Raw genomic sequence first — 15,422 nt, forward strand, 5'->3', positions numbered from 1 at the left:
TATTATAGATGTCACAGCAGTGAGGTCATGTTAATATGGGGAACATGCCTCCTTACACACTCCCCACTCCTTGTCATTCTCCTTCTTCCTACTTCTTTGTCTCCTTCTCCTCCTGTACTCCTTTGTCTCATTGTGTCCTACTCCTCTTCTACTTCTTTGTCTCCTTGTGTCCTTCTTCTCTCTTTTTGTCTCCTTGCGCCCTTCTCTTCTCCTCTTCATTCTTTACTCCAGTTGTTTGTGTCGTCATTCTATCCTCCTCCCTTTTTTGCCTCCTCCTCCTTTATCTCTCTGTCTTCAGTATTTTCTGAGTGAAGTTTTGTGAAAACACAGGTCTGGGTGTTTTGTTGTGTGGCACACTTCCTATTCTTCAGAAGGCAGCCATGCTCTTTCTTCTTTCCACACATTCTCTGACCCAAGGATAATATGCCCCCCCTCAAAGACCAATTAGCACTGTGTATTCAGGTTGACCTAATGTGTTATAAAGTGATGTCACACACCAGCAGGGATAAGCCTCACAGCTAGCTGTTAGCAAGCGGACACCCCGCCAAAATAAAACAAGGTGATTGGATGAGACGGGTGGGGTGGGGGTTTGTTATAATAACATGGGGAAAGTTCCCAGTTGCACCCGAGGCTGAATCTGTGTATGATTAGATGTGACAGACAGCAGCGGCGGCATTTAAGTGGTCACACACACAAACACACAATATAATATTGCACACAGGGTAGTAACACTGACAGTCAGACTGAAAGGAAGCAAGGAATCAGATAAGCGTAGGAAAGGAAACGAGGCAAGTTTGTTGAACAGTTCAGATGTTTCAGTGGACCATAGAGTTCTGGTTCCATCCGAAGCCCCCTAACTCTGGGAACAGCACCTTTTGAAGGTGTATGCTCAGTTTGCTCTCGTTTGTATGTTCTGGTACCATCCAATGAAATGGGCTGTGCCTGAACATGTGATGTTGAAATGTTTGCAGCATTAGTGGTTTTTAATGCGTGCTTCCATCCTGGTCTCAGCTAAACCTATTTGCTTGGCTTCTGGTTTGTTTTCTTTTGCTCAGTTGCACATTTTTGTTGCTGTGTTTCATCCTCTGAGTCTGGCATCTGCTATTGAAGGTTGTGAGGGTTTTAAAGGTGACCATGTTCCAGGATCCTTAAAAAAACGTACCAAATATCTTAAGAGGTTCTTACAAGCGCTTGCTCTTTTGTAGAAATGGGGCGATTTTGACACACTAGTTTCTAAACAGATAAAAATTATTTAAAGCCTTTTTAGAGGGGAAATGATTTTTTTCCGAAAGCTAAATTCTAAACCCGCTCGCAGGTTTGTGTGTTTCTTCTCTGACGTATTTCTCTCACATCAGTGGTTTTGCTGACCCAACTCAACCAATCTCAGATCATATAATCAGTGATCTGTTTCCACTGCTCATAGGAAATCGAGTGTTTGTAGCATCGTTAACATTCAGCTGCTTGCCCAGCGCCGGGTCATTCCAGAACAACAGGACTCTGTCTGAGAGAGAGAAAATGAGACAGAAATGTCCCTTTCTGAATCCTCACACCACGTCAGCACAGATACCTCCAGCAGGACAAACAGAAGAACCAGAACATACACAAACCAGCTAGTTTAGCTCTGAATCTGATCCCTAGTTTCTGTTAGTGATGTTAAAACTAGTTCTGGTGCCTGCTGGACCCAAATCAGACTCTCAGTGAAGAAACTTTGGTGAGTCAGCTGATCAGAACAATTCATCAGTGCTGGTGGTTCTGTCTTTCCATGTTGTCAGCTCGGGTCTGTCACACTGGAACCCTAAATATGTCTGTAACTAGGATCCATTTATTAGTAGTGTGATTACTGCGAGTATTGCTGTAAATGTGTGTGTACTGTAACCAGTACCAGACTGAGAGCAGGCAGTGTTACAGAGGAACCACAGAGGGAGACGAGTCATTCTCCTAATCAGAACCAGATGGTTTCATTCAGGCAGCATGCTTCAGAGGGAGAGGGGCGAGCAAGCATCACAGAGATTCAGAGAGAGAGAGATGAAAAGAGAAGCGTTGAAGAAAGTAAAAGACCCAGGCGCCGAGCCAGGCTGAGTGTGTTAATAGATTACAGTGCAGCAGAGGTCTAATCCAGCCCACCAGCAGATCAGCTAAATGTTATCGCTTCTCTTCGGACTGTGGATGGACTCTAATGGAGCAGATTTCAGCACCATAGGGGCCCACAGAGTCTGACCCATAGTCTGAACCAGAGTCTGAACCAACTTCCATTGTGTCCATCTTCTCTTCTTCATTTAATTTTTAGTTGGTCTGAATCTCTTTCCAGGTCTCAGTAGTTCGGGGTCTTCAGTCAGAGTGGTCTGCCTGGTCCAAACACTGAACACTCAGCAGTCCACCTGAACTGCCCTTTGTAGATATGCTAAAATGTTCCAATAAAGGACCTGAACTTTACACATCATCCTGATTCAGGCGTTTGTTCTGTCTGGACTCTAAACAGAGTTCAGTGAAAGTGTTATTTCTTGTTAGGTACAGTAGGTCCTCCTCCACATCTATGTAAATGTGTTTGTGGTCATGTCTCTCTCAGGTATAAACTCTGCGGTTCCTAGGGGAGTGCTTGACGGTAAGACCTCACAGGTTCGGCCCAGCAGAAAAGCAGACAAGACCCTCCTACTGAGCACTCAGAGGGTCAAAGGTCACAACCCGCTTACAGGAAACATCGGCGCTTTTAATGCCATATACACATGTACGGTGTGTTTTCTGTGATGCCACGTAACCATGGCAACAACAGCAGACAGGGAGGGATGAATGAATAGGACACAGACACAACATACAGAGGGTGTAACGGTCACAGCGGGTGAACTAAACACACAGGAACTGATGGTGACATTGTTAATCTGTTGCTGTGTACATCAAGTGCATAGTCTTGCACTGTGTAAGAGTGATGGGTGAGTGGTGCTGTGTGTGCATGTGAAGGGTTAACTGCTGCCACCAATCTAAGTTTGCGGAGCCCAGGAGGAGCGGATTCGGAGGTATTGATCAGGCGAGTGGAGAATAAAGAGGGCAAACGATCGATGACTTCACATTATGATTAATTACTGCTGCTACTCTCATACACAAGGCGAGCAGTGTGTGTCCTCAGGGTGTGTTTTCTGTTCTCCTGTCATCACTCTGCCAACACATAAAGAAACACTGGATGGTATGTGACACTGTGTGTGTGTGTGTGTGTGTGTGTGTGTGTGTGTGTGTGTGTGTGTGTGTGTGTGTGTGTGTGTGTGTGTGTGTGTGTGTGTGTGTGTGTGTGTGTGTGTGTGAGACTGATCCCCCTGAGGTGTGTGTTTTCCCTCTCATTTCCTGTTGAGGCGAGTCGAGGCGAAGAGCAGCCGACAACAATCTGCTCCCTCTGAAACTCTGCTTCTGTTCTCCTCTGATGAACAAACAGAGCGCGACGCAACGAGAGCACAAAGTATGGTGCAGTACTCCAGCAGCACCACTGCATCCAAAGTAACTTCAGCAGTATCAGGGACAATAGTGATATAGGGAGCAGTAGCAGCTTTAGTGGTATCGTGACACGCAGACCTCAGCATCTCAACAGTAGTATTTGCAGTAATAATGGCAGTAATAACATATGGATCAGTAGAGTAGGCTGTGTGGCTGTGTTGTTTGACGTGAGTAGAGGGTAGGCCGTTGTGTGTCGTATGTAGAGGGTAGGCCGTTGTGTGTAGACATGTAGAGGGTAGGCCGCTGTGTGTAGACATGTAGAGGGTAGGCCGTTGTGGGTCAGCGTGTAGAGGATAGGTCGTTGTGCGTTGTGTGTAGAAGGTAGGTTGTTGTGCTGATGCTGTTTGTATGATTTAATTATATAAAAACTCACAAACACACAAGGATCGCTGTCCACAGCTCAATATGTTTGTGTGGTCCCTTTGGGAGAGGGAGATAGACAGGAGTTGGGAAAAGAGAGAGACAGATAAAGAGACAGAGAGTAAGGGAGAGAGCTACATAGGGACACAGAGCAGATCTGAGTGTGTGTTTTTTATATAGATGCTAATTCATAGGCACAGATTAAACAGATTGTGTCTGTATCTGTTGATGAGTAAATGCTGCCCTGCGGGACGTGTGTGTGTATTTAATGTGCCTTCTGTTACTAAGAAAATGAGCCTTCCAGCTATTTAATGTGAACACTTCTATATGACAACACACACACGCACTTTAAACGTCAGTATTTCCACGCTCGCTTACTCAGTGTGTGAGGCCATGAATGGAGGGATTTAGATGTCTTGGAGTCAAAGAGAAAAAAGGAGGATTACATCTGTGTGTGTGTGTGTGTGTGTGTGTGTGTGTGTGTGCGTGTGTGTGTGTGTGTGTGTGTGTGTGTGTGTGTGTGTGTGTGTGTGTGTGTGTGTGTGTGTGTGTGTGTGTGTGTGCGCGCGCGCACGGTATTGTGCATGCCTGTCTCACCCAACGACCATTATATCGTTACTGATTTCTTTCATGTCATGAACAAGAGAGCAGAAGATCCAACGACGAAGCTTTAAGCCAGACTCCAGCCCCTCCCCCACATTGTGTTAAGATCATGTGGAAACCAGTTTTGCACTTGAAACTAACTTTGCCCGCTACATCTTGTAATGCTGATTTACAGTCTCTGCATTGAAATTAGACCAACACTGTCTGGCTTTTTGTGTTTCAGCCTGCCTGTCCAGTCAGTCTCCAGACTGCACTCTGGTCCAGTCCAAAGATGATGACTTCGACTGGGAGCAGGGGGACACCAGAGGTCGTCCTGGAAGCAGCCCCCGGATCCCTGCAGGTCTGTTCACCTGTCTGAATGTCTAGGATTAGGAAAGACTGCATGTTACTTATTGGGGTGTTCCTCAGGGAACCTCCGTGGGTACGCTGAAACTGCTGCAGGAGTGGGTGAATCCTGTTTGTGGCCATAACAGGATCGTGTGCCTCTAGACCACACGGTGGATTAGAGCAGTGCTCTACTTCCTTTTCAGCTGCTGGGTTTAATGTGAAGGCAGTTCTAGTAATGAACTATTGAATTATTCGTGTAATGCATTGATGCAGCTCCTTGGTTTCATTGTAGCTGAAGGCAGCAGCAGAGAGAAGCTGCCGCAGCCTTTGTGTTATCTGCTATTGACCTGCCACGGTTTCTTCCCTGAGTTATGGACAGACAGCGGGAGTTCACAATGAAGCGGAGCGATAAGGAGCGCCAGTGTGTCGTTTGTCACATGCTCACAGAGGTTAAGCCGCTGACGAATGAGAATGCAGCACTCCTAAATCACAGAGCCAATCAGGTGAGAGACAGGCTGAGCGAGGACACGCCGAGAGGAGGTGGTTACTGTCCTGTTCACTGTGATTTACACCGAGGAGGAGGCGAGGGAGGACAGGGAGGAGAGACGGGAGAAGAGGTGGTTACTGTCCTGTTCACTGTGATTTACACCGAGGAGGAGGCGAGGGAGGACAGGGAGGAGAGACGGGAGAAGAGGTGGTTACTGTCCTGTTCACTCTGATTTACAGGAGGAGGAGGAGAGGCGGCAAATGAGAGAAGCAAATACTCTACTCCTCTTTACTCCTCAACCTCCTCGCCTCCCTCCTTCATGGAAACGCACCTCCAGCTTGAAGAACAGCACTGACTCATTATCAGGTTTTCACATTACAATTAAAGAAAACCTGAAAATACGGGTTTAGTGAATTGAGTTCTGCAGGCTTTGTCTATGCTTCGTCTGCTTTGCAGAAATTTACTCACCAGATAGAGTTAATGGGCTGATATCGATTTTGTCACGGCTGATTTGGTTTAAATTTTCACATCCACTGCAAACAGTGACTCACATATTAGTTCTAACCGGGTCGGTGCTACTGGTTGTACTGTTTATTGGTTTTAGATCCAGAATCTGTGTGTCACATCCACTGCTGCAGAAAAACACCTGCAGCATAATTTTTCTCACCTCTAAAACGCCCCACCCCCTCCTACTCCCCCTGCCCCCTGGGGAGGCTCATCACAGTTAGAAAATCTCTAGTAGACAACATGAAACAAATTGGCGAGGTTGTTATGCTGTTTTTTGAACTGCTTTTTATTGTGAGGTTCTGCGAGGTTTTAATTTCTAAGGTTTATCTCTGTGGCAGAAGAAGGAGATGGACTGGACCCGTCCACTCTAAGGCGTCACACATGTACAGTATCAGTGAGAATCCTAAACAGGTTTTTCCTTAAAGCTGTGACAAAACAGAATGTCTATCAGAGTTTTTTGCCGTACACGGTGGTCATTTTAAAATTGACATGTTCTCATGCTCATTGGCTTTAGACCGTGGATCAGTCAGTTCATTTTAAAATCAGTATTTTTTAAGTGGTGGTTCTGAACACGTTCCTGCTCTGAGAGAGCTAAGCCACACACCGAGCTGCAGCCGGCATCGATTGACCAGTGATTGCAGGCTCCATTTAATGTTCTTATAAATGGTACAAGTTCAATCTAATCTGAACCGCGTAGCACCCGCTCGCTCTCAGCTGTCAGTGTGAACAACAGTAATCTTCTCTAATACCCTTTACAGCTTCACACACACACACACACACACACACACACACACACACACACACACACACACACACACACACACACACACACACACACACACACACACACATATACACACACACACAGAATATTTTCCTGGCTTCTTCTCTGACTTACTGACTTTTTTAACCCAGTCCTGTCCAGCAGCCCAGGTTCTGGTCTCATGGTCTGATCACTGTTGTTTAAATGCTGATTACTTTCACCTGTTTGCATGATTAGAGGTTTGTTGCTGCTATTGTAATAGGCATTACAATGAATTCTGGGAAATTATGCCCCAATGATACAGATCTAGCAGAGTACACAATCTATCTTTCTATTGAAACAATGGTTCTGCTGTGGTTCTGCCCAGTATTAATTTGTGTACCTCTGAATGCAGGCATGTCAGGTGGTTTTGCATTTGTGTTTCTTCACATTTGTACGTTTCAGTTTTTTCGGCCTCTGGTAAATTGGTCTGTCTACCAATGAAACGCCAGGGTGTTGGATTTTTAATTGATTTGCTCCAATCAGGGATGACCAAAGGGAACACACACCCACATGCCTTTGGTGTGTTTGTGTATTTCAGTGTGTGTGTGTGTGTGTGTGTGTGTGTGTGTGTGTGTGTGTGTGTGTGTGTGTCTCTCTCTCTCTGTGGAGTTCAGGGTGTATTAATATTTCTAATAGGGCTGTTATCAGCTCACTGCCAGCTGTGCACAGTAAACACACACAGGGAAGCTCTGAGGCAAATATATACTCAACACACACACACACACACACACACACACACACACACACACACACACACACACTCTGTCTGTTGTGTGATAACTCCTACAATGGCTTTCTGTGTCAAAGAGACCTGGAGGTCAAAGCCACTTTCCAAAACAAACTGCTAAAAACACACACTGTGGCTTTAAACACAGCTGTAGTCGAGCCAACAGGTAAACAGTGTTTAAAGGTGAGAGAGGGTGAGACACATGGTGGATAGATAGAGAGCGAGAGTTACTTTGTTGGCAGATATTTAATAGTGAACTGTGTATGTGTGTGTGTGTCTGGGTTAATTAGTGTGCTAAATGGTTTATCAGCGTGCCGGCAAGAGATTCAGCAGCCTTTGAACATGACTCTGGATACGTAAATGTGTGTGAGGTCGGCCAGAATGAAGCAAATATCAGCCTTCTGCCACAACCAATTAATGCCTCATGTGGGGGCTAAACAACTCCAAGCGACCACAACCCAAATCCAGCCAATCAGCGCAGAGGTCACACTGACACACTGTGTCCCTATTGGCTGGCTGGTTTATCTGAATGCTACATTTTGTTTACACAGCTAGACGCTTCAACTGGATATCTACTGTTAACCAATTTTAGCACAATAATTGGAAGTAGAGGAAATTTATTACTTTAGTACAATGATTGGACGTAGAGGGAAATGTTAGCCTACCTTATCACAAAGATTTAATGTGAAAGAAATCCTAAGCTTATCAATAAATGAGAGTAGAGGAAAATTTTAGCCTAGCTTAGCACGGTGATTATGATACAATTGAATTTTAAATCTACATGATCTCTGTATCGGATCAGTATCTAAGCTTGGACATTTGACCAGAATGCCAACTGCTAACTGTTAACCACCTGCTGCTGACTGACAACCAGGTTACCTTTTAGTTCTTTTTTACTACAGGATTGACTGGTGTCCACTGGTTTTGTACCAATGTAGTATTTGATGCAGTATTTATACTGCATATTATGGTTAATATGGTTTACAGTGCATTTGAGAAACTGCGTCTTTAAAGCTGCTGCTGAAGAAGAATTAGTGTCAACATCCAGAAATCAGTGCAGAGTCCTAAGTGCAGGAAACATATAAGCTTCCTCCGTGTGTTTTTGTGTAAATCCTTTCAATGCGCCACAGCTGCTTCTCCTCACGTCTCAATAAACTCTGGTAATTACCTCCCTCTCTGTGCGATCTGGCTCCAACCTGATTGGTTTACAGATGCCAGGGGTTGGCTGTGATTGGCCGACAGGTGAGAGAGGGGTGGGAGGTTAACAAGGGAGAGAAACGCCAAGACACGAATGACATCTGTGCGTGAAAAGCTGCAGATTGTTTGTCTGTTTTTTATCTTCATCTCTCTTCACGTCTCTGAGTCCGTGTGCTGCTTTTAAATCCATTAACAAACCTGGTTTAAAGTTTAATTTTAATATTGTTGCTACTAAAGCCACGAGTACCAAAACAACACATGATTTTTAAAAAATGACAAAGAAGTATAATGAGACTGTAATAAGCTTTGCAGCTCAGTTAAATGTTTAACCAAATACATTTCTGTGTATTTAGTTTAAATAGGCTTTTGTTAAGTCTGGATGTAAAATGAACCTGAAACAAACAAACAACAAAAAGGGATTAATTTAGTTTACTTATGAAGAACCATATCAGCACAGGAGTTGTCTCAAAGTTTGATATGGTTGAAACATGAGTGAATACAAAAACACAGCTCTAAAAGATTTATGTAGAAAACACCAGTCCCACAGTGAAGTGAACCACAAACAAAACCTAACAACAGTCACACGTTATATGTATTATGTCTTATTTCCTGAAGAGAAACAGGATTAGAACATGAGAAGTAATAATGATCTGTATTGTTTTCATTCTGCTCTTTTTTTCAGGGCAAATGTAACATTTTTATAACTACCAACGACCTGATTCAACTTGTGTGCAAACTGAGAAATTTATTATTTATTAGTTCCGATTCTGCTGTGATGCTAGAGGACATGATTGTGGTGTGTAAACAGCTGCATCAGGTGAAGGCCTCACAATAAAATTAATAAAAGTATAGTGATAATCAGATTAAGGCAGACCAAGCGGATGAAGATGGATGGATGGAAATAAAGAAACATTCACATTTAAACCTTGAATATTCACATTTAGCTGATAAACAGTTTAAATGATGAATTGATGTGTGCATCACGTCAAAGTTCACTATGAGACATGAAACAAACGTTAATCAGTAACAAAACAGGCATGTTCATATTTCCAAATGCAGCATGTGTCAGTAGACTCATCAGTGTATTGTCCTCGCTCGTCCTCTCTCATCCGTCTCCTTCCTGCGATGATTAAAACTCTTGTTTTTCTAATCGATTCTCCTCAAGGACCATTGATCTGCTGACACACATTAAAACACACACTCTGCTGACACACACTAGTAACCTGGAAATGAAATCAAATAAAATCCTCCTCTCAGATTAAATTAATCTTCATGGAAGATAAACACATTTTTTTCTTTTACACAAGTCCGGAGGTTGAAGCTGAAAATTCTTGACCAAAAAACATCAGAGACAGATTTGACACTCCTCTACTGATGGTTCATGTGATCAGTGAACTAAGTCACCAACTAACTAACTAATTAACTTACTCAATAACCACCTCAACATTGTAATCATCTATTGATTATTGTCCAATCAAATGTCTGCAGTTCCATCTGTGATAACACTGTTATCTTTCATCATCACTGGAAGTAACAAAAGCAAATAGAGGTGAAACTGGGAAACTGTTAATCATGTGACATTCATTAATCATATAGGAGAAAATTGATAAACAATTAATACAGATACGTGTCTGCAATTAGATGAGAGGATATAAAAACATGCTCAAAACTGTGCAAAACTCTTGAGACTCTTAGAGATTCTGTTAGAGGATCTGGTCGAGGATCAATTAGCGGCATCTGTTCTTGGAGTGTGACACACTGAAAGCGCTGCAGCCAGCCACATCCAGTTGCTGACCACACTATTCAGAGGGAGCTGCAGAACGGTGGGGTATATGCCAGTTGACCCTGAACAGAGCCATGCCAGACGTGTCAAGGTGCCTGGTTTAACGCATTATCCATTCATTTTAACAAACAGCATGGTTGGGAAAAGACTTGAAACCGGTACCAGATACGTGGCTTCTTGGTCAGTAAATAATTAATGTCGCTAATATTAATTCTTGTTGCACATAGAGGTCCACCATCAGGTTCGGGGATTTCCAGGCACCAAAGACTTTCACAGCTCCAAATGGCCGCATTGACAATGGAGGCAGCGCACTGACTCAATGTCTCCAACCCCCCCTCGGAATCTGGTTGAAACTCTCCTGGAGGTGTGAGTGCAAAATCCTTCTGACAGAGGGTTCAGCCAAACGTTACCAACAGACCCTCATGATACGTTTGGGCCTGCCAAGTTGTTCCAGCCCCTGTTCCTGCCAGCAAATCCTACTTACCCCCAGTTAGGATCAGTTGACAGTGCAGCCCCTCTCTTCACCAGAGTGTCCAAAACATATAGCCGAAGGCCAGATGATACGACCGCCGGCCTAGGGTATCCTGGTGCCACGTGCACTGAGGGACAACCTTATGTTCAAACATGGTATTTGTTATGGCCAGACTGTGCCTCCAATTGTATAACACCATTCAGATTTAGATCAGGGAGGCTGTTCCTCCCAATCACGCCTCTCCAGGTGTCCATAAGTGACCATCACATACAGTAGATCTGTTCTGTCTTACTGAAACCTGGCTAACCTGAATATGGTAGTTTAATTGCGTCGACTCCAATTACTCACAACCATCATGTTCCTACAGTGGCAGCGGTTCAAAGTGACTAGGGTTTTTACTGCAGTACCGCCGCGTCGCCACGGTGCAGCGAGTGCGTCGCTGACTAAAGATTTTTAATCCTGCAGCCGGCTGGAAAAAATCAGGACGCTAGTCTTGTTTTAACCACCAGGTGGCGCAGCGTTGATTAGAAGCCTCCAAAGCACTACAGCGTAACTGAGGTCCGACTGTTCATTTCTACCTGTAACACACATATATTACACCAGACCTATTTTACTATTAAGTTTTTACTATTAAGTATCTGTTGTGTGCTAAAACATGGGGAGTGTGAAGGGCACCAACTTGTTGATGGCTTAGCTGTTTTCTGTTCACTGCAAAGTTATAATCGTTCTGTGTGGTTTAAAACAGGCAGCGCCACAGCAGCAACACGTTCTTGTTTTTATTCTCCTCAGCTTATTCGTGTCTTTAAATAGAAGGCATCTCTTAAAAATATGTACACACCCACCGCTCTAACATCCGATACAACACATTGACTTCACATAATACCATGATTATGCGTCGCAGTTTAATTAATATAATTTGAATGCGCAAGTAAAGACGTAGAGCGCAGTCCATCTGCGACTACAGCCGCTTATTTAGGTTTTAAACTTCCACGACTTGTTAATGAATGTTTTCCAATAGTCGTAGATTTTACGTAAATCACCGTAATAATCATAGGAATTTGTTTTACAGCAGTTGTCGATAGTAATTTTGACAGGACGCCAGAAATCAGCAGATCTACAGCGACGCATTACAGCAACATGTTTGTTCCTACGCGTTCACTCTGTGTCTGCAGAACTGCAGTTTGACTTGTTTTGACTGTGCGTGTCATTGTAACTGAGGCTGAGATCACTTATTCGACCCGTGTACGTTTCAACATTTTCATTTCCCATCCGTCCATCCAGCCACTTTCACCTGCGTTTTTGTTTCTCTTTCGTTGAGCTGCAAACGGATTTTAATCAAATCACCGCCTTACAAACCAATAAAACAGGCAAAAATATTTGTTTTTTACAAAAAGACACGGAATTGGAGGTAATATGTTTTTATTGTTTAGAGACAAACGGAAAACACACAAAGTCGTTCTCTCGTTACCTCTGCATATAATTTGGTGGAGACATCAATCTCTTACACAAACACGTGACGTGTTTCGGAGTCATGTGTCCAGACAGAGAGTGACCAATACGCAAATGTATGGATGTGCAAATGCGGGCTACGAGAGGAACGGGGCAGTGGTGCACTAAATGTAGCGAGAATTTGTTTTGACTGTGCGTGTCATTGTAACTGAATGAGTGGCTGATGTGACTTATTCGGCCCGTGTATGTTTCAAAACTTTGATTTCACATCCGTCCATCTATCCTGAATAAAAGCACCGCATTACAAACCAATAAACCGAACAAAAATATTTTTAACAAAAACAAACGAACTTGAATTTAAAGCTGTTTTTTCGTTTAGAGAAAAACGAAAAACAAAAAACATCTGCTTTTAATTTTTAATCGAAGCTCATCCGTGGATGGGTCGCGGGGCAGCAGTCTTAGCAGAGAGCTCCCGACTGCCGCTCAATGGAACACGAGATCGAATGAAATGTGATGTGTTTCGTACTCAGATGACTTGAATCTGAGTTCGACCAAGCTTTTGCTTGTCTCATGTTTGCTCACAGTCGCAAAGGCAAACTTCTCATCCCTCCCCTCCCCCGTAGAGCCGCATAGACATGCTAATGTGTTGCTACTACTCGATCAGCAGGTGAGAAATACTTCAGCTCCGGGACAAAGCTCTGTGGGAGACAGGGCAGCATCGGGCGGCGTGATCAGCTGCAGGTCTAAGACTCATTAATGCAGCAAGTAGTTTGTTCTACATACGTTTACTCTGCAAAAATAAACACATGTATTTATCGTAGCTTTTTGATCTAAGTTATTTGTAGCACTTCGACATTCGTCTAAAATATGCAGTGCATTTTAAAATGAAAATACTAATATTATTATTTATTACCTTTATTGTAAACACAGTATTAATTGCACAATTTGGACTGACGAAGATTTGCGCTTCTTTCATAATAATCATGGATAATCAAGGAAGAAACTGCAGTTCATAGATGTTATTCAGGGACGGTTTGTAAAGATTCAGTGTGTTTTTCAACTGAACTGTCAGCCAAGGTACGTGCATTATCAAATGAATGCGCCTGTCAGCGGGGAAGACATCAACTCTATTCAGTCGCTCTTCAGTCGCTGTTGCCGTCTCCTCCCCAGTTCACACACCTTAACACTAGGACTACTGGGTTTTCTAAATATACCAGTTCCTACTACAAGGTGTTCCTACGAAGTTAACCAGCTGTTTATTTCGTTATTACTCCTTTCACCTGTACCACATTAAGTCATTGCAGAGCTACAGCCATGTTCCTACGAAGTTAACTAGCTGTTTATTTCGTTATTCCCTCTTTCATGTCCGTCTGGTGAATGAAAGTGGGCGTGGCCATCCACGTCCCAGAGCGGTGACACTGGGGGGAGGGGGAACACGCATCAAAACGCAGGACAAAGATCTGCGTTTCTCTGCTGCTACAGCCTCGGCTGCGTTGGGTTGTTAGTCTCCCTTTCACCTGTACCATATGAAATGTGTTCCTACGAAGTTGCTCAGCCGCTTTCAGAATCAGAATCTTTTTTATTCCCCATGCAGGTTTGAACAGGGCAAACATTATTTTTATTTACAAAAAAATTAATACGTTTACAGATTGACCGGTGATGCCGCACGGGTTGCTCTCAGTTAAAACAGCTGTTTGAAGCAGGGAAAAGCGAGTTAGCTGTCCTTGTCGATGCCTTGACAATGTTTTATCATCGGTTAGATCTCTGAGCCCCGACTTTTATGTCTTCTTTGGATTAAAAAACAAATGTTGAATGTTCTCAAATAATATAATATTGCCGCCCTCCGCGGCTCCCAGTGTTTTTTTTTTTTATTTAAAACGTGGGTGTTACCGGTGGCAGACCTCTGGTCTAGATCATCCTTATTCACTTTTTTAAATTGTAGTAGTGTAACCTTAGTTAGTATTCCTTTTTATTTTTTTTATTTTATGTTTGGGAAACGTGACATTTCAGCTACTGTGATTTTATTTGTCATCAACATTAGTTCCTACCTGTCCTTGTTGACGGGGGACAGGAAAAAGATGACGCGCGTTGGATAAGAGCGGCGTAAAGACAAAAGTGTACATGTGCCGTACTGTCTTGCCGTGTGGTGCATTAAAGAAGCATTCCACGTAAAGAAAATTGCCCGTACCAACAGCGAGAAATCAGGGTTACAGTAGCTTGTCTGCCATAAATCGAACGCTGCACGCGGGAGGGCGCACCGTTCAGCTTCTTATTTTCGGTTTTGAACTGCCATAATTTGCCATAATTTACTTACGTTCATAACTTCATACTATAACGCGACCAGCGGTTCATGGTCTTGGCGATACATGCACTAAGTAATACAACGTTGTCATCTCGTGATCACATGATGATGATGAGACGCTGTTTTTCCAATAATTAAAATAAAAAAACTGCTTCCACTCAGACTCGAACCCCGGACAATAAAAAAACGTTGTGGCCATGCACGTTAACCACTAGGCCACCCAAGACCTGATCATTAGTAGTTCTACAAGAGGCTATATGACGTAAGCAACTACGGTGTTTTAGGACCAAAAGTGGGAGTCAATCGCCACCTACAGGCCAGAAGGACGTAACACACTCCTCCCGCAGTACAAACCCGGCACTGACGCGGCATATTTGAAACCCAAACACGGTGGGGGTAGACACTTTTACCGGCTGCCTCTGTAGAATTACAGGTGGAGGTGGAGGAGTAGCAGCAATTTATAACTGAGATTTATTAATTACTCCTAAATCTAAACATAGTTATAACTCATTTGATTGATTAATTCTCACCCAGACTCTAAAACCCAGAAGTCAGTTGTGTTTTGTATTGTTTACTGTCTTCCTGCTCCATATTAAGAGTTCTTAACTGAGGTCTCCGAATCCTTATCTGACTTAGTTCTTAGCCCTGATAAAGTCATTGTAGTGGGAGACTTTAACATTCATGTAGATGTTCAGCTCTGGTCAGAGTCACTACTTCTCTGTCCTTGTCCTGTTAGATCTCAGTGCTGTATTTGATACAATTAATCATAAAATTCTATTACAGAGACTAGAACATAGCATTGGAATTAAAGAAACAGCACTGGGATGGTTTAAATCCTATTTGTTAAACAGATTCCAGTTTGTTCATGTTGACAACAAATACTCTACATGCGCAAGGATTAGCTATGGAGTGCCACAGGGTTC

At 43.3% G+C, this 15,422-nt stretch overlaps 1 protein-coding gene across 13 annotated transcripts in view; it reads left to right on the plus strand.

The window, feature by feature from the left end:
* The window catches only part of LOC114853948 (receptor-type tyrosine-protein phosphatase mu-like), a 71,386-nt gene that overhangs the window by 10,728 nt on the left and 45,236 nt on the right, over positions 1-15,422 (plus strand). For all 13 annotated transcript variants that reach the window (XM_029147880.2, XM_055507684.1, XM_055507686.1 and 10 more), the window contains exon 2: positions 4,667-4,783. In XM_029147880.2, coding sequence (XP_029003713.1) covers positions 4,667-4,783 — 117 coding nt within the window. The remainder of the gene's footprint in view (positions 1-4,666; positions 4,784-15,422) is intronic.

The sequence above is a fragment of the Betta splendens genome, chromosome 4 (assembly GCF_900634795.4).
Source record: "Betta splendens chromosome 4, fBetSpl5.4, whole genome shotgun sequence".
Classification (NCBI taxonomy): domain Eukaryota; kingdom Metazoa; phylum Chordata; class Actinopteri; order Anabantiformes; family Osphronemidae; genus Betta; species Betta splendens.